The sequence below is a fragment of the Podarcis tiliguerta genome (assembly GCF_965153285.1).
Source record: "Podarcis tiliguerta genome assembly, chromosome: 7".
Taxonomy (NCBI): Eukaryota; Metazoa; Chordata; class Lepidosauria; order Squamata; family Lacertidae; genus Podarcis; species Podarcis tiliguerta.
The window spans coordinates 86,622,320-86,648,777 of NC_139540.1; the positions used below are offsets into that span (position 1 = coordinate 86,622,320).

Below are 26,458 nucleotides of genomic sequence, written 5' to 3' on the forward strand. Positions count from 1 at the left end.
GCAACCGGTGGAACGGAAGTGGCGTCTTCGTTGCCCGGCGCCGGCGAGAAGTGGTTCCGGGTCTTCGGCTGCTGTCCGCCTTCCCCGCCTCGCCGGGCGAGAAGATGACTTCGCTGCGCGCCTTCACCTGCAACGACCTCTTCCGATTCAACAACATGTGAGGCGGAGGCCTCGGGTCCCGGGGCGGGAGGGCGGGCGGGGAGGGGGCGGCGCGCGTCTCCGCCCGGGAAGCGGCTCCGTCGGAGCGGAGCCCCTCGGTCTCTGGCCTGGAGGCACCTCCGTTGCCTCTCCTGGACCGTGAAGGCGCTCCTCTTCGGACCCGCCTGGCTCCCCCGGTCCTGCTAGCGATGGAGGGTCGGAAATTGCCGTCCAGCCAACACCTGAGCCGGCCCGGTTCGGAGCCTCTTTGGGCTGCCACCTCAGAAAAGGGAAAATTGAATTTTGCCTCGGATTGCCAAGTGCCCAGCAGCGAGTCTTGATCAGTTACCTGTACCTTTAAACATCAAATTGATGAGCAGAAATCAGATGAAGCTTGTTGCAGATAAAGAGAAGGATTATCACCTGCTCATTTCTGTAACCCAAACTGTTGTTAAAGGCACAGCTACAGGTGTTATTTTAAAATTTGGCAATTTAGTTGGCACAAGGAAATAGCTCTCCTCTATTGAATATTTCAGGATCTCTTGGAATTAAAGGGATGTTAGAACTTGCCTCTTGCTCTTCCTTGGTTATACTTTATTCCCTGACCAACCAAGTTGTATCCCCAGGGTAGATCAAAAATTAATAATTGTTCAAGAGGCAAATTGAGGTTTCAGAATTGGTGTGTGGGATGGAAGAGATTGAAAGGTTTGCCCCATACCCAGTTGTAACTGGCTCAAAGTTTCTCCCTAGTAATATTTTGGGTGTTTAATCAGTTCTTGTTTCCCACAGCAACTTGGATCCCCTCACAGAAACTGTATCCTTTTAAGCCTCAAGACCTCTGAATGCTAATGGCAGTACCTGTGAGCCTCTTCATACATTATACTACAGAAAACATACAGTTGTACCCCGCAAGACGAATGCCTTGCAAGACGAAAAACTCGCAAGACGAAAGAGTTTTTTGAGTTGCTTCGCAAGACGAATTTCCCTATGGGCTTGCTTCGCAAGACGAAAACGTCTTGCGCCTTTTTCTTAAAACCGTCAATGCATTCCTATGGGAAAACGTCAATGCACAGTGGTACTTTGCAAGACGAAAAATTCACAAGACGAAAAAACTCGCAGAATGAATTAATTTCGTCTTGCGAGGCACCACTGTATGTTTGTCCCTGAATATTTTTATCAGGGAGCTGCAGCTATTCCTGGCGTCTTGCAAGTGTACCTACATGGCAGAAATGTTTGTTATAGCTTTCATTCTTTATTCTTCTATGGGCAGTCCATAAAAATCCAATATATGGGGCAGCCTTGAGAAGCTTGTAATATGGAAGTTACTATGGATGCCAAACAGCAGTGTGTTGTATTTATTATGTAATTATTAAATTTCCATCTCACCCTCCCTAAGGGGCCCAGGGCAGCGAACACCAAAATAATAGAACAATCATATTTTTTAAAATAAACAAAACTTATTTAAAACACTTAAAAACACTTAAAACAGTCATATAACCCCACAGCAAATAATATCTGGATCAAGTATTTTTTGACCATCAAATGCCTGATTAAACAGGAATGCTCTTCAGTTTCTTCTGAAAGTTAATAATATCAACTTCCTACCCTCCGAAGTAATATTTTGAATGTATCACTTTGACTGTTCAAATTGTTTATACAATGTTTGAAATCCATACAATAATATGGTAAATGTATGTGATGTTATCCCTATAATACAAATGAGCTTATGGCAAAATTGAACGAGACTCTTTCTGATTCATAGCCCAGTGTTCTCCTCCAATATGATGTCCAAGCTAAAATCACTTCGTGTAAGAGGTTCTGTATTTCCTTTTTTCTATATAGTGTCTTAGATTTTAAAAATGTCATAGTAATCAATACTTATTTAGAACTGGTACATTTCAAGTGGTCAAACAATATGTATCTTAGTAACCCATCCAATAGCCTGCAAGGAAGATCAGTATAATTAGCCGCTTCTTTGCTGTGTGGATGCAGCGGGGCTGATAGATAGTGGTCTAGTCGAAGCTGAGGAGAGAGACAAACCAGAGAATTATCAGTTCTTACTCTTAATTGCTATTTTAGAAGTAAAATGGGTCATTCCATATCAAGCGATATCATGTATTTTGTTGCAATGTTCACAATATGTACTAACAAGAATTCTTTCAAAGCGTTAATTCTATCATGCAATAGCCAGCTATCACTTGGCTTTGGAACATATTTTTTAAAAGAAATGCCTGACCAGCTTTTCAGATACCTCTTAGTTGAATAACTAAATAAATAAATGCCTGAAGGAACTGATACTATAACTTGACGTCTTGTTTATTCTCTTATATCTTACTCCAAGAAACCCCACAGAACCCAATAAGGCAGACATGTATGTACAAAATTTTTAATGTGATCCCAATATGAAATTTTGCAGGTGGCTCTTAGAAATATTAAATAATCAATACAAATGTTTTGGAATTTTTTAAATCATTTTTTTTTAAATTTTACACTTTTTACATTTTATTTTATTGCTATGGCTGGTGGCTGATGCAAATAAACATTCTTCTGATTCTGATTTTACATTCTTTGTTTACCTGTGATATATTGTCAGAAATTGTATTGTTATTATTTATTTTGTACTCAGAAACAGACAGTAGTCTTAACAATTATTTGTTACTGTGCAAAACCAGAACTGTTTGGAAAACAGTTACTTCGGGGGTGAGCAACTTAGGGTCCCCCAGATATTACAGAACTACAACTTCCATAGTCCTTTACCCTTGACCATGCTGACTGTGACTGATGGGAGTTGGAGTTCAGCAATAGATGGAGTGCTACAAATTGTCACCCCCACCCCCCACTTGCTTACTGAGGTGATATTTTCTTAACATGCAATACTCCATAGTATGGAATTCCATTTTACTTGCAGTACTTGGCTCACTGGCCTGAGTATTTTATTGTTGCAGAAGCTCCTGGTGGAGAACTGATGGGCTACAGTAAGTAGGTTAATTTTCCTTGTTTCTGTGTGACCACTCTTTGACTAACCCTTTAATTATTTGGCAGTAGCACTGCAACATTTACTCAGTTTTTAAGGGCTTTTTATCAACCATGAATATGTCCTTGATAAATTGGGCAGAACATTTTGTTAATATTAGTTTTAGTATGAGCATATAAAAACCACATATGGAAAGTAACATCTTAGGGTAGGGGTTGCCAGCCCATCACCTGCAGGCATCCAGGTGCCTGTAAGGATGAACCATAGCCCCCAGATTCACAGTCTTCATTTTTTTTAAAGTAACTTTCTAGTATTTATCATCCCCAGTATGAGGCAAAAGGTGCACACGTTCTTTTTTTGTCCGTACCACCCTTACTGACATGTCTCCCACCTTGCACCTTCTCTCCCCCCAAAAAACTTGCAAAAGCCCCTCCCTATGTGAGAGAAATGGTGCTACACACTTGGGAGCAGAGGAAAAGATGTATGTGTGTGAGAGAGAAGAAGATTGTATGCATATGTGATCTGTGAGGGAGAGAGAGGTATGTATAAATCTGTTTATATGTGGTCAGAGAAAAAAATGGTCTTGGGCAGAGAGAGAGAGATGTGTGTGTGTGAAGTGTGTGTATGAGTGTGTGAGCAATGCATGTGTGTCTGATCAGTGAGTGTGTGCGTGAATGTGTGTGTGAGAGTGTGGTGGGGCCACCTTGGATATTTTCCCTGGTCCAAGGGGATGTGCTCTGTTATTAGCTAGCAACAGCATCATTGTGTGTATGGGGCAAAAGCCAATATTTTGTGATCTTCACAGGCAGGACCAGCAGGGTGTAGTGACTGAAGTTGTCCGTGTGTTGGAAGAAGCAGTGATGGTTCTCTCTCTAACTGATATGTCAGGCCTCCCATAGCAGCCATTTTGTGACTAGTACTGCCTCAAAGGGACGCGGGTGGCGCTGTGGGTAAAACCTCAGCGCCTAGAACTTGCCGATCGCATGGTCGGCGGATCGAATCCCTGTGGCGGGGTCCCAGCGCCTGCCAACCTAGCAGTTCGAAAGCACCTCTGGGTGCAAGTAGATAAACAGGGACCGCTTACCAGTGGGAAGGTAAACGGCGTTCCGTGTGCTGCGCTGGCTCGCCAGATGCAGCTTGTCAGGCTGGCCACGTGACCCGGAAGTGTCTTCGGACAGCGCTGGCTCCCGGTCTATAGAGTGAGATGGGCGCACAACCCTAGAGTCGGACACGACTGGTCCGTACAGGCAGGGGTACCTTTACCTTTACCTTTTACTGCCTCAAAATTTGAAATGTGCCCCCTGGTCCAAAAAGGTTGGCAGCTCCTGTCTTAAGGTATTTTCCCTTCTCTTACACATCCAAAATGAATGCTTCATCTGATGTGCATTCGGCTACAGCACATCCATATATGTATCTTCTAAACACAAAATGTGCTTCTTGTCTTAGTAATAGTTTTTACCATATGCAAATGTATCCCAATTTAATTGATACATAGTATGAGTATTACTCATAGTAATCAATTAGAATTTCTTTAATTGGGTTTCAGCCCTCCCATCAGATGTCAAGGAATAAGCAACTGACTTTTAAAAGATATCTGAAGGCATCCCTGTTTAGGGAAGTTGTTAATCTTTGATGCTTTATCGTGTTTTTAATATTCTGTTTGGAGCCACCCAGAGTGGCTGTGGCAACCCAGTCAGATGGGTGACATACAAATATTATTATTATTATTATTATTATTATTATTAGGAAGTGAATACACTTACAATTATAGCTTTTGTTCTCCTGCAGTTCTGCATCTACAGTGGTGCCCCGCAAGACGAATGCCTCGCAAGACGGAAAACCCGCAAGACGAAAGGGTTTTCCGTTTGCAGAGGCGCTTCGCAAGACGAATTTCCCTATGGGCTTGCTTCGCAAGACGAAAATTGACGAAAAATTTTGAGTGTTTTTTTCGCTCCAAACCCCCTTTTTCTGAAGCGCTAAGCTGCTAAAAGCATTTTAGCAGCAAAATCGCTAATCCCTTAAGCCTTAAAAAGCCGTTTTTAGCCCTTAAACTGTCAATAGCGCTAATAGCGCTAATCCGCCAATGGGCTTGCTTCACAAGACGAAAAAACCGCAAGACGAAAAGACTCACGGAACGGATTCTTTTCGTCTTGTGAGGCACCACTGTATTAGTATCTTTCTCCTTGGACTCCTAAGCCACAGACTTTACTTTGATGTTGTCTGTAGTCAAAGAGTTGCATACATTTTTAGTATTTCCTTGTAGTGAAAGGAAGGTGGCAAGAAGAGTCTGCTAGGGCAGTGTTCCCCAACCTTGGGTCTCCAGCTGTTTTTGGACTGCAATTCCCATCATCCCTGACCACTGGTCTTGTTAGCAAGGGATGATGGGAGTTGTAGTCCAAAAACAGCTGGAGACCCAAGGTTCGGGAACACTGCGCTAGGGTACTGACCTGAAAGACTGCTCTCTACCCACTAGAAACGCTGCTGAGGGTTTTAAAGCTCATTCACTTTAAAGCTGGTTTTAGGAGACATAAGAGTTAGAAACATTCTGTTTCTTTCTTGAAATTGGAGACTCTCTGACCTTTTTGTTCAGTATTTAATTTGGTATGTGTGAGACATTCTGGAATCGGTATAGTTCTGATGTTCAACTTCTAGTTTGAGTCCTTTTTAATTGCCTGCATCTGTAGTAAAGCATTTTTTCTGGTTTTATGTCAAACACCATAAATCCAATATCTCTAAGTTTCTGTGGGATGGCCATGGTCTGGTCCAAACAAACTAACCCATTTTATCCTCCTTTTCCTTGTAGTCATGGGGAAAGCTGAAGGTTCAGTCGCCAGGGAAGAGTGGCATGGCCACGTTACCGCTCTCTCCGTTGCACCTGAATTTCGGCGGCTGGGTTTGGCTGCTAAGTTGATGGAACTGCTTGAAGAAATATCAGAAAGGTGAGGGATGCCTACTAAGTGTAAGAACCTTAATTACCGCATGATAAACATATATTTTCCTCTCTTAGTGATGCATTGATCTGTTTGAATTCCTGTAGATTTATTGATGAGAACAGCTGAAGGAATCATAATTATATGGAGAATTATATTGGGGACTCTAAGAAAACAACTCGATGAGAGCTTTATAAAGTCAGGAGTGCTTCATAAGGAAGTTTTATTTTAGGAGTGTTGGGGTGCTGCTCAGCTGACTGGTTAGGTGAGCCAGTGTCAAATAAAAGGCTAATAAGGCTTTTATCTAAGTTAGGATATCCTTGTGCTATCCAGAAACTGGATTCCCAACTCCCTTCAGCCCTGACCATCGTCTTGCTGGCTGAGACTGATGGGAGTTGGGCATCCAGCAACATCTGGAGGGAACCACATTGACTACCCAAGTGGTGGAGGCTGCAATCCTGTGTACACTTACTTGGGCTAAGCCCCACGGAACACTGAGATTTCTTCCCACATAATTGGCTGCATGATATTTCCCTGGTGCTTCCGTTAGCAAGAAACATGTGCCAGTGAATAGAGTTGTGGTCGTGGGTAGATATATATTATTGAATTATTTCCTTCCCCAGCCGCCAATTATTTATTGAAATTCTTTTAAATAGAGTTAAATAGGCATTTGGGGAGTGAAGGGCCATGTTGACCCATAGGCCACATTAACCCTTTTGTGTAAAAGTGGTTGTGGCCAATTTTTACAAGGTGATTGGGAAGGGGGTGCTTGGAGGCGGGGGCAGGAAGTTTTTGGCATCACAGCAAGGGGCCAGTAAAAGAACAAAAAGCTTTTTTTAAAGCAAATGGATAAATGGGAGAGGAGCCACATTCAGCATTACACAATTACAAATGTTACATCTGCACAAGCGTAAAAGCTTGCTAGAAGAACAATCTCCCTTCTGCTCCCCCCACGTGCAGTTCTGGGAGGGTTTTCCTGTCCCTCCCTAAACCAACTTGGGAGAGCACAGGGGGAGGAAAGCCTTGGCGCAGGGCTTCCGATGCCAGTGTTTGCCCTTCAAATTCATCTGTTATATAGCAGTCACTATATCAGCACTGTTTCCCCTACTTTAAGCTATGTGTTGCATCAAACTGAATTTCCTGCTTCTCTCCTCCACCAGTAAGTCCTCCAAATCTGTTCTAAAGGTAAAGGTAAAGGGACCCCTGACCATTAGGTCCAGTCACGACCGACTCTGGGGTTGCGGCGCTCATCTCGCTTTACTGGCCAAGGGAGCTGGCATACAGCCTCCGGGTCATGTGGCCAGCATGACTAAGCCGCTTCTGGCGAACCAGGGCAGCACACGGAAATTCCGTTTACCTTCCCGTCGAAGTGGTACCTATTTATCTACTTGCACTTTGACGTGCTTTCAAACTGCTAGGTTGCAGGAGCAGGGACCGAGCAATGGGAGCTCACTCCGTCGCAGGGATTCGAACCGCCAACCTTCTGATTGGCAAGTCCTAGGCTCTGTGGTTTAACCCACAGCGCCACCCGCGTCCCAAATCTGCTCTGGGTTCCCCCAAATCCTCTGGATGAGATTTGCAGGGTGTGGGACTATGCAAGGAGAGGATGGGGATGTTCACAGAAGGTGTTCCACGTGTACAAAGATTTAGTTTGATATATTCCTAGGTTTTCAAGACTTCATTTTATTTCAGTATTTTAATTGCAGTTTAGTAGTGTCCCATCGTGGTAAACACTGGCTGCATTTGGAAGCAATTATAAGCTATGGTTTTTTATTACAGAAATGAGCCTGGTTGAAACTTGACTCCTGTTTCTTCCTCCAGAGTAGCTGTGTTAGAACCTTTCTGTTCCATTATCAAATAAGTAGAATTTCACATTACTCCTGAATACAGAACTCCTTCACTCATCTTAATTATGGTATATTGAAATAAGCTAGCTTCATAAAGCAAATTCAGACATAACTCTAAACTGATAAATCAGGACAGAAGAATGAAATAAGTACAAGGATGATGTTTTCCTAAGCTCATTTATTTAAAGGCAAACCATAGTTTATTACAGCCAAACAAAGTCATGGAATCAAACTTTAGTTTGTGCCAATTCCAAACCATTGTTTTAACATCCAGACAAATAGGCAAAGCGGGAGCTGCTTCTTGGTTTCATTTTCCATTTGCTCCAAAGTATTCTAACCTGGAGGCTGGAGCAGCAACCTGAATGGATTATCAAGACAAACATCATACCAAATCAGAAGTGCCCCTTATTCTGGTTTGCCAGTTCAGACAAACTAAATGTAAACATGGTTTGTCATGAGGCGTGGCCTATTTGTCAGCTTCCCTGTTTAGTGCAGAATCCCCCCCCCCCCCAATTATTCACTGCTTAATTCTTGTTTTTTTATGTAGATCCCTGTGTAGCCTCTTACAAACTACGCAGTTTTCTGTTAGTTATTTTGTCTTACTGTGTCATTTTCTTTTCTTAATGAAGAAAGGGCGGATTTTTTGTGGATCTCTTTGTAAGAGTATCAAATCAGGTTGCAGTGAACATGTACAAACAACTGGGCTACAGCGTGTACAGAACAGTGCTAGAATACTACTCTGCCAGCAACGGGGAGCCTGACGAAGATGCTTATGGTAAGTGTTGTGCAGAAAGAGACGCTTTGGACAGTCCTTGTGATGTAATAAACTCCCATGCCGTTAAAATGAAAATGTGAAACTCGTTGACATATTGCTTGGGATGAGCACAGCTTTTTGCCCAAAGTGCGTGGACCAGGAGATGGGACTGTGAGCTGTGAGGGGCAGGGTATATTCCAGGCATGCAGAAGCCCCCTCTCCGCCCTTCAAGGACTCATTCCAGCCAGGCAAAATCACTTGAAGCTGTGAGCCAGAGCTCTCGAGGGGCTGTGTCCTAGGCAGAGGAGTTGGAGCTTAGACAGAGAGACCTGAGGGCTGGAGGTTCCCCACTCTTGATCTCGAGTAGAAAGATAAGCCAGTGTTAGGGCACAACTGACCAAAAAGAAGTACTCAGTCTTCTCCCACTGAAATAGACGGCCGCTTGAAGTGTATTATGTTGTAAATATGTTATTAATCATTTTCCACAGATATGAGGAAAGCTCTGTCCAGAGATACAGAGAAGAAATCAATTATACCATTACCCCATCCTGTCAGACCAGAAGACATAGAATAAGCTTAAGCTGTGGATATTTAGTCAACATGTTGAAAATAACATCTTTGAAAGCATTTTGGACCATCTTTGGAAAATGGTGTTTAATTATGAATGTACTTGGAAACCCGAGAGCAACAACGAAAGTGTGTGCAGACACGAAGGAAAAACTTCATTTTTAGGCTACTGGGCTGAAGCCCCCAAACCCCACACAGTTTTGCAGCTGCACTATTGGTCACTTAGAGTTTAATGTTTTATACAAAAATCATTAATTCCTTGGCTGTACAGAACTATTTCTAAAAATCTAGTAGATTAAAAATTTTAGGAGCCTGGAGCTCATTGGTGTCACTCATTCATGCTTTGAGCATTGAGCCTTAAAGTATATATTGGGGGGAAATAAAATCAACGGATTTAAAATTAATTCCTCTTGTACTTTATTCACTTTGGTAAATACAGTCAACTCACATGTTACACTTATTTCACTTATGCAACCACAGCTTTTTGTGGGGTGGGGGAAAAGAAATAAGTGGAGAGCAAAGAAAACTCACTCTAAATTTATTTATTCCTCCCCCCAATGCACAGCTGCAATTGCGGGCTTACTTTGGGATGGCAGTACGATGGCTCTGGGAAGCAGCCTCCACCTTGCTGAGCGGGGGGGTGGGGAGTTCAGTTCTGTTTTTACGCATTTATACGTGGATGCTCACCCCACCCCCGAACCAAACCCTTACATAAGCCGAAAGTTACCTTTATTTAATCTGTTATTGATGGGCAGTTTGCCCTTTCCCTTTAAAGAATTTAAAATAATTATGAAAAGTTAAGTTTTGCTAGTATGAATGCTGTTTGAATTTTTCAGACTATTATTCTTGCCAGTGGCTGCTTCGCAAAGTAGTAAGGAGAGTGGTGCTAATATGTCACCTTACTCAGACAGGGTTCTTATTATCAGGGCCTCTGGTTTGTAGGTAGGCTGCTTCTCTAGCCATAGTTACTAGTAATAGTAACATGCAAGTAAAGTGGCTATAATCAGCACTCCTTAGCCTTGTTTTAATAGAATTTTGTGCTCAGGCAATCCCAGCCAAGAAAAACTGAACTCTGTGATGAGTAAGAAATAGCTTTGGCATAAGTTTTGTTGTTTTCTATTTTGATCCTCATTTTGGTACCCAGTACACACAATACACAGATGTAAGAATAAATCTGCCTTTACATAGAAGAGAACTAGATACAATGGGTGGCTAATTGAAATGAACAGTATCCCCAGAACTCAATTAAACAAGCACTATCAAACGTCTCCTAGAAGCCCATTTCTCACTTGGAAGCCATGCATACCTCAAAACAAGCTTCCAGAATGTTGTATTTCATAAGCCATTTGATAATAGGCTATAAAGATTTCACAGCCTGTAGGAGTGCTTAAATGGTCTATATCAGTGCTCATGGAATGGACCATGTATGCGCCAGATTGAAGAAACGTGAAATCAATAAACATAAGTTGCAGTAGCAATTAATGCTAGGCAATGTCAGGTTTTCAACACCATCTCATTAGCTAACCATCACGATATACCAGTATAGCATGATGTGTGAAATAAGGAGGGGTGGCTGGGCTGGGGAGGGAGGGAGGCTTTTTGTTGCATGATCTCCATGCTCTTTCTTAAAGCTCTTGGTGGTCCTTTCCAGCAGGATGCACAACCAAGGCACCTGGGCTGGGGAGTGGAAAGAGCGACCAGGAGAAAGAAGGAAGGATTGCACCACTTGGGCTGATGCTGCTCTTTGCTTCCCAGCAACACGTCCTTAATCACTGTACCTGGGCTGGCAATGCTAGCAGGAGGAGCGACTAGGAGAAGGAAGGGGCAGGCAGGCAGGCAGGGCTCTTTCTTAAAGCATCAACACCGTGGTTAAGGGGAGGCGCTGAGGCTGACTTCTCAAATTGCTCCCAATTATACCACCCCCTGAAATTCTGAATGCTGTTCACAATGTATTGCTGGGTCAAATACAGTGGTACCTTGGGTTACAGACGCTTCAGGTTACAGAGTCCACTAACCCAGAAATAGTACCTCGGGTTAAGAACTTTGCTTCAGGATGAGAACATAAATCATGCAACAGCAGTGGGAGGCACCATTAGCTAAATTGGTGCCTTAGGTTAAGAACAGTTTCAGGTTAATAACGGACCTCCGGAAGGAATTACGTTCTTAATCCAAGGTACCGCTGTATAATGAAACAGTTATCATGATGTGGTCTTCAAACAGGTTTTGAATGATGTATCATTATATCACACAGGCCTAGCAGTAATAGCTCATTTCTCAGGCCTGAAGCTCTCCGATCTATAATTTTGTAATTGGGGCAATGGAAATCTTTTATAAAAGAATAAATTTCCATCTGTGAATACTGCTTCAGGGCTTTACTTCTAATTTCGTTTTCTGGTGCTGCCCACCTCTTTTCCCCACACATGGACACATAACATGACTACTGCTAGATGAAGCGCTAATGGTTCTTTCTTGCATTTCAAACATTGCCAGTGATATTTTTTGGAAATATTTATTGTATTCATTGGCAAAAATTCTGTACAAAATCGAAGAGGGAAAGCAAATGTGGTGTTAGGGACTGCTTTCATCCACATCCTTGTCTGGGTCTCTCTCTGGATCATCATCTTGTTGCTGCTTCTTCCAGAGTTTGGCCATTGCAAGCAGTTTGAGGTTGGGCTGATTGGCAGCATCTTCTGGGAAGATGTAATCATAGTATTCTTCCCAGCCAGCATCAGACTAGGAGAAAAATTAACATAATTAAACACCCAAAACATTATGCCTGCTTGCTTCTTTATCAGACATAAATTTTCCTGCTCTCACTAGTGTTTCCATGCAATAGTTGATGTTTCATAGACAGTTTAAAATAGCAGCATAATAGCACTTCATGCTGCATATTAGGAAGCTGCGTCTTTGAATGCCCCCCTTTCCAGAAAAAGCTGCCCAAAGAAAACTAATGCCGGGGAGAAGCCTAGGCTCCACCTGCGATTTGTTTTAGAAAACTTTTATATTATTACTTGTGTGAATACTTAGGTTTTGGTTTGAGTGGTTTTTAATTTTTATTCCATACCACTTCAAAAGCACTGCTATGAAGCAGTACACAAATTAAGGCTGCTATATATGTGTACCTGATAGCAAGTCCTACTGAACAACAGAACTTATGAATAAAATTGCACGGTAAATCAATGAATTGTGTGTGCACATGCACACTTAAACACTCCATACAGCCCATACCAGTATAGCTCACACAAACCTTCATTTGATTCTGCTGGTGTATAAATTGCTTCTTGAAAAGCCACCACCAAGCATGCAAAGCCGGGTCTCCAGCTTGTGCTCTTACCCCATCTTCAGCTTGAAGTTTCCTCCTCTTCTTGACTTTCTCTGGCATGAGTTTGTCTACCCTCTCTTTGCTGGATTCGGTTCCAAATTCCTCTTCAAAGTTTCTCCAGGATTCCAGAAGCATAAGCCTCTCCTCTTTTTCCTCACAATTTCTCATTGTTTTATTAGCCTCTTCATATACTTGCCGACAGCGTGGTAAGCTGTCCTCTTTCCCTGCTGAGAGTTCAAACTGAGCAAAACTGATCCACACCTACAGCAAAACCAAGTAAGTCCATATTAGCGTATATGGCAAATTTTTACACAGGAAAACAAGCTGCCAAAGGGTTTAACACTAATCCATTGTTATATAATGCGTATCAAGTGCTCTGCTCTGGAGCTGTATATGTTGCATGCAGCGCTCATAGCAATAAATAAGAGAATATATTGTAGAAGTGAGAAAAGGTGCTTTGGATTTTTTATAGTTCTTATTAAAATGGAGCATTGAATTAAATTATTTTATTTTATTTCTAAGTGTACGACTTAGAAGACAGATTGCTCTCAAAAGCACACACAAAAATAATAATTTTTTAAAAACTGGGTAAGGAAAGGTGAGGGAGAGAAAGTACCATCTGAACAGAAGAATTGTCATACATTTTAAATGGAGGAACAAGACATATATGGGATCTGCTAAACAAAGACTGCATTGCCCAGTAGCTTCAGAGGTGATTGTGAGTGGTGTCTGGACAAAGGTATGAAGATGTGGATTATGGAGCAGGTCTCTAATTTAGTCAGTCCCTACACCAGAGGCATTAAAACTTAAAATGATGGATGGCTGAATTCCCTATCCACATTTCCCCTCACTAAACTATGCATGACAGATGTCATGGATATGACAGGTTGTAGCTCCACCTTGCGGCCAAAGACAGGAAAGGCAGACTGTTGGACCATCATTCCAACTGGAAAAAATGCAAGCTGTCCCTACACTGTTGGTAACATCTACAGTGGTACCTCGGTTTATGAACTGAATCCGTTCTGGAAGTCCGTTCTTAAACCGAAATGTTCTTAAACCGAGGCGTGCTTTCCCTAATGAGGCCTCCTGCCACCGGTGTGCTTCCGCCATTCGGATTCCATTCTTAGACCAAGGTAAAGTTTGCTAACCGGAACACTACTTCTAGTTTTGCAAGGTTCGTATACTGAATAGTTTGTAAACAGGGCTGTTCTTAAACTGAGGCACCACAGCATTTGCTTTTCAATACAGTGGTACCTCGGGTTACAGACGCTTCAGGTTACAGACTCTGCTAACCCAGAAATAGTACCTCCGATTAAGAACTTTGCTTCAGGATGAGAACAGAAATTGGGCGGCAGCGGCAGCACAGCAGCAGCGGGAGACCCCATTAGCTAAAGTGGTGCTTCAGGTTAAGAACAGTTTCAGGTTAAAAATAGACCTCCAGAACGAATTAAGTTCTTGACCCAAGGTACCACTGTATGTAGTAGTAAGTTGGCTTCTTTGCTCTATTGGTTCCAAAGCCCTGAAAGATGGATCAGTTTGGGTGTGATGTGGGCCATGCTGAATGCTGTTTAAGAGCTCAGTAAGTTCTCCTGGCCTATATTGCCCCAGGCCTTAAAATTCTGTAGCAATTTTAAAGGCAACCCCATCAAAATCATTCATTTTCTAAGCAAACCATAATTAAATTAACAATTCTATCAAGGTAGCCTAAATTACAAGCTTGCTGACTTCTCCAGTGGGCTCACTTAAGCTTCAAAAAAACTGCACACAGCCTTCTGTACCAATGAACTACAGTGGAATCTAGTTCTGCCTAACCAAGTACATACCTTGACATGCTGCGTTCTCTGAAGCAATCGCCGATAAAGATTTCTTGTGTTCTCATATTCCTCTTGTTCAATTTCAAAGTCTATGTAAGATTTCCAAAGAACCTAGTAGGAAAGCAGACAGGCCAGTTATTAAGGTACAGCAAAGTGAACATTCCCACATAAATAGGTTGTCTGGGCAATCAGCTGCAGCAGACCACTGCACTTTGTATTCAAAATCCAAATCTGTTTATTACTCCCATATTAGCCGAGTTATAATATATTCCCTCCAAAGAAAAATATGTTGCAGAGCACAGCAAACTCCAGCACCCCTCTTACCTCTGGCATGTCTAATCGTGGCTGGCCAATAGCCAACTCATATATAGCTCTGGCCCTATCAACATCACCAAGAATGGTTTCTAACTCTGCAAACTTGATCCATGACGTGCAGTTTTCAGGTGCAAACTCTAGAAATTTCTCATACAGTTTCCGGCAACGATCAAACTCGCGTAGCTGCAACTCCAGTTCAATGTAGCCTTTAAACAGTTTGTTCTTTGGACATTTACCTATGGATGTTCCCTGTAAAGAGTAGAGTCAGAAATTGCCCAAAGCCTGTTAGAGAAAGAGCACGAGATTCAAACATGCTTTTTTGAGGCACACCCAAAATTACAGTGAGCGGGCTTCTAAGGTCTGATTCTCACTCCCAGTTTTGACATGCCCTGACAACTACACCTATCATGGTTAGAATGTTGTATTTTGGGCCTGTTCAATAGACATTACAAAAGAAGGTCAGACCCACCAGTAATGTGTGCAGGAGGAAGAGAGACAAAACTCCTGGCAAGTGGTCCAATGGCTAATGGTGGCATAAAGACCCTTCCTTAAATGAAAGTCAATTGCCCTGTGGTGCCCATAGTGATGATCAGGTCCAGGGGGTTCCTTTTCCTTACCAGAACTTGGTTAAAGAAGCAAACTAGGGATGAAGCATTTCTATAGGCTAAATCAATTTGTCGGGAAGGAAGTGGCCTGACCCCCCCCCTTCCAATTCAGCTTAGAAACCCCGCTGGGTAGATCGGTCCATCCCTGGGGACAAATGCGAATGATCACCGGTAGAAGGTTATCTATGGCATTGGGAAATGCAGTGTTACACTTAGCCCTCACTTCAACAGCTAACAGCAACATACAAAAACTGCCCCTGATAAAATTTGGAAGGATCTTTAGCTGTACCGACTAACCATTTGAATTAGATACTTTCAGTAGCTGCATAGCCCCATAATTATAGAATTACAGAGCTGGAGTAATACTGTTGCTTTTATATGAAACAAGATAGCAAGTTTTGTCATCTGTAACTGTTGTTCAATATGCAAATACAAAACATTTTTCTTTAAAAAATGATGACAAATCATGGCAGATCAGCTGATCACCCTCATTATATCACAAAGGAATTAACTTGGAGAATCACGTTATTTTCCTTACCAATGCTCGCCTGGCAAACTGGAGATTCTTCTGTCTTATTTCAAATTGAGCATACAACAGCCATATTTTGGCAAATGTAAACTGAAAAGAGAAATAATATAGATTCTCTGAGAGCAATGCCTCCAATTCAACTAAAATAAAGTCTTCTTAAATATGCCAATGCAGAAAACGTGTCCCAAAGAATGGTTATTAACAAGCACAAAGCATTTTCCCTGATAAAGAGTTTTTTTGAAACACATGGAGAGCCGTATCTGTGTGCTGCTGCAGTGATGGCAGGGGGTAAATTCTGCAGAAAACTGTCCAGTGCTTTCTTTTCCATTGAATATTTTGTTTCAAATTTTGTTTCAAATTTTGTTTCAAAGTTCAAGAGTAACAATTAATGGATGCCAGTTGCAAATAAATATTAGAAAAGCTTGGCAGTTACATTGCCATATAATATCACTCTCTAGGGACTTCAGAAAATGTTCTAATTTGCATAGGCAATTTTCCAATTCAAGTTTTCCCAGGGAACTCACATCACTGTGTAGCTGTCTTTTTTGTCTCTGCCAAGCCTATGTTCACTTGCCTTCCTGCAAGTCCCATGGGGCAAAGTGTAACTTGTTTCTGAGGGGATGTGAACAGGTTTAGACTACGGGAGAAATCAACTGCAACCAGCTTTTATTGGTTCAGTGAACCATAGCCAAAACTTTGGCCAAAACAGGGCCAATATTTCTATACAGGGGGACTCTTGAACTCAGAACTGAGGTGAAAAATGACCCCCATTCACACATGTACACCCTTATGTACGAACCCCAGGCATACAACAGAATGGAGTACCTTTTTATGAGGAATGAGTTCAACACAAGCTTGATACACTTGTCTTGTCCGCTCTGGATCCTGAGAAAAAACACATTCTATGTCACATATTCAGAACAAATGCTTCTAAGCAATTATCTTCAGAATGCCCCTTAGGAAAATTGTCTATATTGATGCCTGTGTTAGTTATACTACTTAAACCTGTACTCCTACTCTAGAAACCTAGACCTGCTTACAGCTCTCCACCATCAGCTTTTCCCCCTCTTCACCTTCTCTTCCTGTCCCCAGTTCTCCTCATTCTCCCTTTTACTCTCTAGGGGGTTCAAAATATAGCTGCTATACTACTAATTGCAACTAGATATTGGGAACATGTCACACCAGTGGCTTGAAGTGTTTCAGTGTTTTCTGCTCCATTTCAGAGCACAATTCAGACTCCTTTGAAGCCCTATACAACCTGGGGCCCACTTTTCTCAGGGAGCATTTTCTTGTACACCAAACTGCCTATGCATTGAGACTGTTCAACAGGACCTCTGGAAGTAACCAGAGGGTGAAAGTGACGCTAGGTGCTCCTTTCTTTGCCCAGAGAGGCTCACATGGTGCCCATGCTGTGGGCACTGGGTGGAAGCCTTCTTACTTCCAAGGCTTTTAAATAAATGATGCTTATTTTTATCTGTTTTAGTTTTTAAATGCTGCTTTTAATCATTGTTCTACTGTTTACGTTGTTCTGATTGTTACTGTTTTTTAATTGATAGGGAGGGGGCAGAATTAATTGAAGGGCAGCAAATGGATTTTGCCCACTTGAATGAGTCATCATTTATACATATACACATATATACACTTACACACACACAAATTAATAATTTATTTAAAATAATTCCATAGGTAAACACAAGTCACATTTGGTTACTCAGAAAATCAAAGAAATTCAAGAGTTGTACCTTTGCCTCTAGCTCTTCATACAGAGCATAATTGATCCACAGATAGATATACCTCTTCCAGTGCCTCTTTTCTTGAATTGGAGGAACATTGGCAATGGCTCGTTCATAAACTTCACGTACAGCATCAGGATCCGCATCACTTTCCACAAGCCTCAGGTAATCAAACCAGGCATCATAATTATGTGGATTAGCCTTTAAGAGAGAATAGAGAACTTCAGAAATACAAGCTCTTAGTAGTATTCTGGAGATGGCAGTTCAGGGAACTGTCATAAAAGTTTGTGCTTCCATTTGCCCCCAGCAGCTGCTGCTGCACTCACTTTCACTTCTTCTTCATATTGGAATCTTCTCTTGCTCACTATAATATCCTCGATTCCTCGTCGGTCCCCAAACTTCTTCTCAAAAATGGTGTAATTTTTGAAGAGCTCTTGAGCTTCATGCTTTGGGATTCTGTCCAGGGCGTATTTATAGATTACTCTCACCCTTTCAAACTGGAAAAAGCAACAGCTTAGAAAGCACGGAGAAATATGCTCTACATGAATGCGTAGGACCACTCTCTGGCACAAGCTTTTCAGTTAAAGGATAGGCAGATGACCTTGGGAAAGAACCCTGACTGAGACCTTGAAGAATAAACAGTACAGGACTAGATGAACCAACAATCTGACTCCGTGCGCACTGACTCACAACTCAAATCCTCAGCCATTTCTCAGAGTAAAGTTCTACAAGGCAAGAGATACAACTATCAGCTTGAGCATATAACAAGGTTGTCAGTTTGCTCAAATATATATAAGCTAACATTTTTTATAAAACCAAGAAATTCTATGTTGCACTGTGGTCTAGTTGCTAGAAACTGACAACAACAGAAACAAATAGACCCAAGTCACAATACTTAAGCAATTTATTTGGAAGTAATGTTCTACTAAAATAATGTTATTTCCATATTAAAATTGTGTAGAACAGTTGAAGGAGCTGGTGATGTTTAGCCTGAGAAGAGAGATGAAAGTCATCTTCAAATATCTCAATGGCTGTCACATGAAAAAGGGAACTAGCTTGCTTTCTCCTGCTCTACAGGACAGAAGGTGAACCAATGGCTTCAAGTTACAAGAAAGGAGATTCTGACTAAACATCAGGAAAACTTTCTGACAGTAAGAGCTGTTCTGACAGTGGAACAGACTCTCTTGGGAGGTTGTGGACTCTCCTGCCTTGGAGGTTTTTAAACAGAAGTTGGATGGCCATCTGTCATGGATGCTTTAGCTGAGATTCCTGCATTGCAGGGGGTTGGACTAGATGACCCCTGGGTCCCCTCCAAGTCTACTGTTCTATAATTCTCATGCCCAATATGAAAAATTTTAACTTTTTTTCCCCATTCCCACTTCCTCCCCCAACCCGCATACTGCCTTGAGATACAGAGAAAGAAAATGAATGAAGATGTTTGGGTTTCACTTGCTCACTAAGGTATAAAATTCTTAAAGAATGTCCACAATTGATAGGTGGACTTTAGCACACACATGCAGACCTGATAAACAGGAACTCTGAAATCAAGACACCTTCACCTTTTCAGGCAACTGTCAGGCAACTAACAAACCCATACAGAGCAGGCTGGAGAACAAGCACAGATGGATGGGAATCTGGCAGTGGGAAACATTGACTGGGAAAGGAAGGTTTTGCAGTATCAGTCAAAAACATACTTTTGATTGCAAAATGTAAGCTATATTTTCTAATAAGCAAAATGTTACCTCTTTCTGGTTCTCTTCAAATTTGGCAAAAGCTACATACAGATGCTCATTCATATGTTCTTCTCCAAAGAATTCCACCGCTCTCTCAAATACTTTCCTTGCATGGGCAAAATAACTATGTTTTTCTTCAAAACGGGCATACTTGATCCAGTTCTTAACATCGGGATGCACAATGACAAGTGGAAGATGTTAAGGAATTCAAAGTATGAAGAATTTCATTTTAACTTCTAACTTTTAAGAATAAAATGCCACAAATATATTATGCAAGGATAACAAAAGTATGGCGAAGTTTTACATTTCATGGGGAAACAGAATGATTTAGGATACAGATCTAAGATTTTGGGAAACTGGTAAATGCAGCAAAACTCAAATAACTTGTTGTTTTTAAATCTCAATCAAGCTGGCAGCACTTTAGGGGCAGCTTTATCCTATATAACCTCCAATAAACCTTTGTGCATGTGGGTCCTGATGTGAAAGCAAATCCCTTCCTTCCAAGGTTGCATGCTTTTCGCATGTTTAAGCACGTCTCCTGTTATGTTACTCTCAACCCAACAACATTCAAGATAAAAACTGGTTTCTTCAAAGCCTAATTCATACCAGGCAGAATTAGTGAAAGCATTGCGGTCACTGAGCATAACTGAATGCACAACATGTAGTCTCATCCAACAGGGAGCCAAGGTGCACCGAAGTCTGCATAGGAACATGCTTTTGGAATGGCGTCTTTTGCTGCTAAGTTTCAGCAGCAGATGAAAAGGTGACACACGGGGCCTAATTGTCTCCGAAGTGATACACTTGTATCTGGCCTCTAAGGATTCAGATAGCAAGAGAATAATCACATGACTGAAGGCTCCTTCAAAGTAAAAACAACATTCCCCAACATAGGAAAGGAAGACAGCTAAGTTAGTACCCTTCTCCTTCAACTTCCAAATTCCTATAATTTCTACATTCCACAGATAACCAGGTTGGAAAGATGCTGTTTTCATTTGGCCTAAAGACAAAATGTGAACAAAGCAACAACAGAAAAGCAAAACCTTAGGCTGAAATAGAAGCAGCCTCAAAAGGATATATCTCTCATATATAGAGCGTGCTCTGTCCACCTCCTTGTACCTCAGCTCAAAGTTAATGTAAGAATGCCAGGATTGTTCTTCTGGCTGCCATTCCATCCAGCGCTCAAACACCTGGCGAGCTCCAGCAACATTTCCCAGCATCTCTTCCATGTACGTATATTTGTACCTTTCCAAATAAAAGCAACGTAAGAAGCTTAACCCAGCCTAATCACTCTCCACACATAAGTCTATGTTCTAGTTAATATCTTTTTAAAAAATCACATGTGGTTCCTGAATACAGAGTGCTTGCCCATTTGGTATCTAGCACACCCAAGTAAGGATCCCTATTCTGGATCCTGGTCATCGCCCAGGGCAAGCAAATACTTCACCAATAACTATGCAAGATGCAGTGACATCTCTTTTTCAGAAAACTACAATCTATAGAATACAATAAATACACTTTCCAATACAGTATTTATTTTTATCAAATACTTTTCAGATGATCAGAAATAGATGCTTTGTCACCATTTAGAGAGGAAGATATACTCTGGAATACTGATTTGTCTGCCACGCAGCAAACCGTACTTCGCTTACCAGAACTGGTTGACTCTTGGCAGAGTAGTAATAGCACGATCCCAGATGTTTCGGGCATGATTCACTTGGCGGTTCTTCATCTCCATCTCGGCATACTTCAGCCAAAGGGTGACATTGCGGTAGTCCACATCTAGAGCACGTTCGTAGATGGAACGAGCCCTGAGAGCAAAACATGGTTGGAATTAATACGTGTGTGATTCATATTATAGAGAGCTGGGCACTGGAAGTTATTCATACGGCTGGTGGTGCTTGAAATGCAACTCTTAACAAAGTACCTTTGTACTTCTTTGAGGCTTTCCTCCCATTGTGCGTACTTGATCCAGTTACTGATAACTGTCCGGTTTTTTCTTATATTATCTTCAAAGGTCTAGGGAGAAAAGTAGAGTGTGTAACTGCACTGTGTAACCAAAAGGAGATTGGTAAGGAATTTGACTGGTGTTGTTGTTGTTTTTTAATCATGGAGAAATATTCAGTCATGTGATTTAGGTCCAGCATACCTTAAGGACTGCCTGATTCCTTATAACCCTGCCTTGATCACTGAGGTCTTCAGGAGAGTTTGTGATAGTGGGGTCCCATGGCTCAGATGCACAACTATGTATTCAGTATTGTGGGCCCAACTCTGTAGAATTTCTTCCCCTTTGAGATCAGACAGGCCCACTCCCTGTCAAACTTTTGGCACCTTTATTTCAGCAGGCATTTAATTTTTTATGGCTTTACCGATTTTATCTTTTTAACTTTACTGTACACTGCTTAGAGACTAAGGTGTTGAATGATATATGTTGTTGAAAGAATAATGACAAATACTGAAATGCCACTATTAAAGGATAATTTTATCAATCGATCCACTGATAGCACTTCTCAGAAGAGGCTATCTTAGAGAACACTACTTTTCTTATATATCATCATGTTCCCCAAAAAGCCCAGCAAGTGACAACTGCTTATGAAGATGTGTTCTTAATAGCTAGTGAAAGTCTGGAGTAGCTCTTCCGCATGTATAGAACTCCTTCCTCTGGAGCATCCCTAGAATGAAGCCTTTTAGGAAGCAATGTATTGTATGGTTAGCATCAGGCAGCCAGACTTAAGCCACGGAGGGAAAGGGTGTTTTAAGGTTACAGTATGTTTCAACAAGTTATTACACATCAAGAGATTCTGGGATACAAGTTCAAATAAATAAAACCAAATATATAGCATTCGATAAGCATGATGTTTACTTGCCTTTCTTTTTCGAAGTTTATAATCATTTAGCTCCTCTTCATCTGTGATCTTCTGTTGAGGAGGTGGGGGAAGAAGCTCAAGCTCTCTTTCTTTAGCTTCTCTTAAAAGTTGCTCTGCTGTGATCTGTACCTCAGCTGGGGCTTTGTTTTTCACCTGGGGGACAAACAATTTCCTGTGATGACATATTTTAGCATTCTATGCATGGAGGTAGCAAATGTAATTCCACAAGTGTTCACTCTATCTATCTATCTATCTATCTATAAAATATTTTATGTAAAAGTACCAGAAACCTTCTGTAATTCAGGACAACACTGCAACAGATATTCTTAATATTTTATTTTATTCTTAAAAGTTACCTAGAGGGTTTCTTGTGAAACAGAAATATATGTGCAAAGTCATTTTTTAAAAAATCAATAAAGTTCGCTCATGCAGTGTATGTGATGCTATGATAGAAATGTTGGCCATGACAAAATGCAATCTTTCAGGTCAATTTGCCTTTCAAAAATAAAAAATTAAGTCATTCACCAGAAGAGGAATTAACCCTTTCTTTACACTCACACAATCTAAATGATTCTATTTTGTTTGAAGTTTTGGTTGTTCCATTATTATCAGAACACTTTTTGATTCCAAGATGTAATCTATTTATAGCATTTTTAGTTATTTGTAATTTGGGAATTACACAATGAGTTTTTACATTGTTTTTGCTGTCAGGAGCAATTTCTCATTAAAAAAAAGTATCCTAATAGATAACTGTACATTTTGCATGAATCATGATGATCATTAGGAAAGGTAGAATTAATCAGCATGCCCTCTACCAATGCCCTGCCATTAAGATGGTGGCTGACTGTATGCAGTTTGACACAATGTTGCCAGATAGGGCAGGTGTTGCCTCTGAATTCAACAATAAAAAATAATGTCAATCTATAGTTTCACTGTGGTCACAATAAAATCCTTTTTGGTCCACTTGTTTTGTGCTGCTCTAGACAGCAAATGGTTGGGTCATCCAAAATTTGCTTAATAAAAGGGAGGTGGCTATACTTTATTTCAACTTCCCTTTCAGGGAGGGTGGAAAGATACAAATGACTCCCATTCGTTTTAACAGTTGTGAAGGAAAAGAAATTTCAGCAAGTGCAGTTTTTCTTGCTTTCTGAACAACAATCTGTGCCTGCTAAAGTTTCTTCTTCTCTAAAAGAGTAAACAAAACTACTTTATAGCCCGCGTAAAGGTAAAGGTACCACTGCCCGTACGGGCCAGTCTTGCCAGACTCTAGGGTTGTGCGCTCATCTCACTCTATAGGCCGGGAGCCAGCGCTGTCCGCAGACACTTCCGGGTCACGTGGCCAGCGTGACAAGCTGCATCTGGCGAGCCAGCGCAGCACATGGAACACCGTTTACCTTCCCGCTGGTAAGCGGTCCCTGTTTATTTACTTGCACCCAAGGGTGCTTTCGAACTGCTAGGTTGGCAGGCGCTGGGACCGAACGACGGGAGCTTACCCCGCCGCGGGGATTCGAACCGCTGACCATGCGATCGGCAAGTCCTAGGCGCTGAGGTTTTACCCACAGCGCCACCCGCGTCCCAGCCCGCATCTACTCAGAACCAAATCCCACTATGCATAACCAAATGTGCATGGAATTTAAGTCTGGTCCTCAAAAGCAAGCCCCAGTCCAAATGTATTTTTGTGCTTTTATACTGTAAGCCATCCTGTGATGCTTGGATGAAGGGTGGCATATACATTCAATAAACAAAACAAAACAAAACCCCTCATTTAGGGTTTCAGTATGGTCAAACCTAGTAGTGTTGCTTTACTACTGAATAAGCATGCAACTCCATGGGAAAAGGTTGCATTTGTGTGGCTGAGCCAATAGGAGGTATCCCTCCTATTTTGCTGTCCCATTTTGAAAGTGCCAAAAATTAGGGTTGGGCATTTGTACCGCCCTCCAGAAGAGTGAAATTAGGGGGCACAAAATTCACTGGCAGCATCAGCAGCAGCAGTGTTCTGCTGGTGGTCATCATCTGGGTTTTGTTTTCCCCCATGATCCTCCCTCTGACCAGACTGATGTCATGATGCAGATCAGTTTCATGAGGGAATCTGGGGGTGGGGGTTACAGCTCCCAGGCTTAGTTCTTAATTATCACTGCCTTCTACTTGGGGGAACTTTGACCGCATCCTCTCCTCCTGATTCAATGCACTAGGTCTGTATGGTGGAAACGCTGCATGTCTACTCCGGTATTTCCTGTAGGGGAATACATGAACCTGGGGGTCCCAGGTTCATGAAATGCCCCATCTTCTTCTGCATCAGGTTGCACCTGCCTTCCTAAGCATCTTTATTATTACTACTACTACTGTACTATCATACAACTACAGAGCTGTAAGGTTCCCGGAGGGCCACCTAATTCAACCCCCTGCAATGCAGGAATCTCAAGCAAAGCATCCACGGGAGGCCCATTATAGATATAGTTAACTGTCTAGAAATTGGTGCCTTTTTTAGAGTTTTATTATTTCCCACTTCCCTCCTTGTTCCTCGTGCGTTGCATTTTTATTAATTTGCCTGTTTGTTTGTTCATGAGAATGTAAGCCTGCGGGTTGGGAATGTCTTGTTTCGATTTCATGTAAGCCCTTTGGGCTGGCGGGCGGGGTACAAATACTCTAAATAAATAAGTAACACATTTATTTGCACCCCGCCTTCCTCCTCCGGCCGACCAGAGCCCGAAGGAAGGCTCCTGCCTCCACCTTTTCGGTCCCTGCCGTCTCTCTCGGCTTTCAGCCGCCGCCGCCGCCTTCCCCCCTGCTTCCTCCCACCCATTCAGCTTTGCTCGGGAAGGAAAGGCCTCACGAGGCCCACGGAGGCCCAGGCCGCCTCCCGCGCCCCACCTTCGCCACTTTGGGGATCCGCTGCTTCCCGGCCGCCGTAGACGCCATCTTCCCCTCTTCTCCCGAGCGGGTCTCTGGCCCCGCCCCCTCCCCTTTGACCCCGTCAGCTTCCCAGCATGCCGCGCGCGGCGGGAGGCCGGGCCTCTGCGTCGCCATAGCAACGGCCAAGCGCGTCCGAGGCAGTTCGCGAGCGGAGCTCGAGTCCCGAAGAAAGCGGCGCGGACGGGCGGCAGCCCCCGCTGGGCAGGTGAGTCCCCGGCTGCCCCCCAGCAGAGGCCAGGTGACCCTCAGGGATCCCTTCCAACTCCACACGGCCCTGATCCTAAGCTGCTGCTGCTGCAGCACCGGGTCTGATCCCGCCATTTGGGAGCCCTGAGACCGGCAGCGCGAAAAGGTCTCCGGGCGGGGCTCCTGCATCCCGACCCAGCCGGTGGCGAGGGAGCCGGGCGTCACGCGCGGGAAATGTTAGGCGGAGGCCTGCAGGGGAGAGAAGCGTGACGGGTTGACCCCCGAGGCGAACCCCGAACTCGCTGCGGGGCGGGATTCGCACCAGGAACAAGGGAGGAAAGAAGAGCTGCGCCCGGAGAAGGGGGTCCCGTATTGCTTCAGCCTGCAGGTTGGAGATGCTCATGTCTTGTAATGATCTCCACCTAGTAAGCTAGCACATCACCGGGAAAGGTTTATGTGCTTTTTATTGCAATTATTTGTATGTTTTTAATAGATTTTATATATGTATAGTTTAAATTCTATCAATGATTAATTGTTTTTAATGATTTTCCCCCTACATTTTTAGTGGTTCTTTTTTTTTATCTGTGAACTACCTTGAGTCCTGTTTTGGGACAAAGGCAGGATATGTATGTATATATGTATAATTAATTAAGGTTTATAATTGTCCTGTCCTTGATGTGCCACTTACAATGTGTAGGGAACTTTTTGTGAGAGAGAGCATTTAATATGACTTCACTCTTGCAGATTGTAGTGACAGAATTGCACTTGTTAGTATAACCTTTCATGTTTTTGACTCCTTTTAACACTCAGTAACACTCCAAAAATTATCAGCTTCCTTCTCTATACCTGAATGTACTCGAGGCATGCCATTTCTATGCACACTTCACTTTGAAATAATCTCCATTCAACACATTTAGGCCTACTCTCCCATCAGTTTGCGCAGACAGCTACTTCAACTGCCATTCCTAGAGTTCTGTAGTGGTGTTAAGGACAGTAGCATAACCTTACAAAACTAGGGATTCTGGAGAAATTTGGTGGGATTCCTCTCCTGTCCTCTATTTCAGGTGAATTCACCTGATCCACACCACCTGGATAACAGACAGATCAGACAAATTCTTCATGGGAATCTACACACACACACACCCTGAAGTTCTGTGAGGTGCTCTGAGTGGAGTGCTCCCAAGACCATTTGTAGCTCTGTTTTCTACTCTTATCACAAGAACCTTGCTTTCTA

General features: G+C 42.4%; 3 protein-coding genes across 7 annotated transcripts in view; 2 read left to right on the plus strand and 1 right to left on the minus strand.

Annotated features, from left to right (window-relative positions):
• NAA20 (N-alpha-acetyltransferase 20, NatB catalytic subunit) lies at window positions 1–9,614 on the plus strand. The gene is made up of 6 exons (XM_083448846.1): window positions 1–157; window positions 928–952; window positions 3,023–3,113; window positions 5,916–6,051; window positions 8,519–8,664; window positions 9,132–9,614. The coding sequence occupies exons 1-6, from the start codon at window positions 105–107 to the stop codon at window positions 9,215–9,217; spliced, it is 537 nt and encodes a 178-aa protein (XP_083304972.1). The 5' UTR covers window positions 1–104; the 3' UTR covers window positions 9,218–9,614.
• A 606-nt stretch (window positions 9,615–10,220) lies between these two features.
• CRNKL1 (crooked neck pre-mRNA splicing factor 1) lies at window positions 10,221–25,592 on the minus strand. The gene is made up of 14 exons (XM_083448654.1): window positions 24,997–25,592; window positions 22,126–22,278; window positions 21,186–21,277; window positions 20,911–21,069; window positions 20,337–20,503; window positions 19,271–19,449; window positions 17,855–18,025; window positions 17,538–17,729; window positions 16,621–16,680; window positions 15,805–15,885; window positions 14,671–14,910; window positions 14,356–14,457; window positions 12,545–12,793; window positions 10,221–11,943 (listed from the first exon to the last, which is right to left on the minus strand). Exons 1-14 carry the CDS (start codon window positions 25,411–25,413, stop codon window positions 11,779–11,781), a joined length of 2,427 nt encoding a protein of 808 aa, XP_083304780.1. The 5' UTR covers window positions 25,414–25,592; the 3' UTR covers window positions 10,221–11,778.
• Window positions 25,108–26,458, plus strand: part of CFAP61 (cilia and flagella associated protein 61) — a 119,990-nt gene continuing 118,639 nt past the window's right edge. For 4 of the 5 annotated variants that reach the window (XR_014513125.1, XM_083448550.1, XM_083448554.1 and 1 more), the window contains exon 1: window positions 25,140–25,243. The gene's annotated coding sequence lies outside the window, so the exon portion shown is untranslated. Of the gene's footprint in view, window positions 25,244–26,458 lie in introns of all 5 variants that reach the window. The other variant, XM_083448551.1, reaches the window with a different exon arrangement.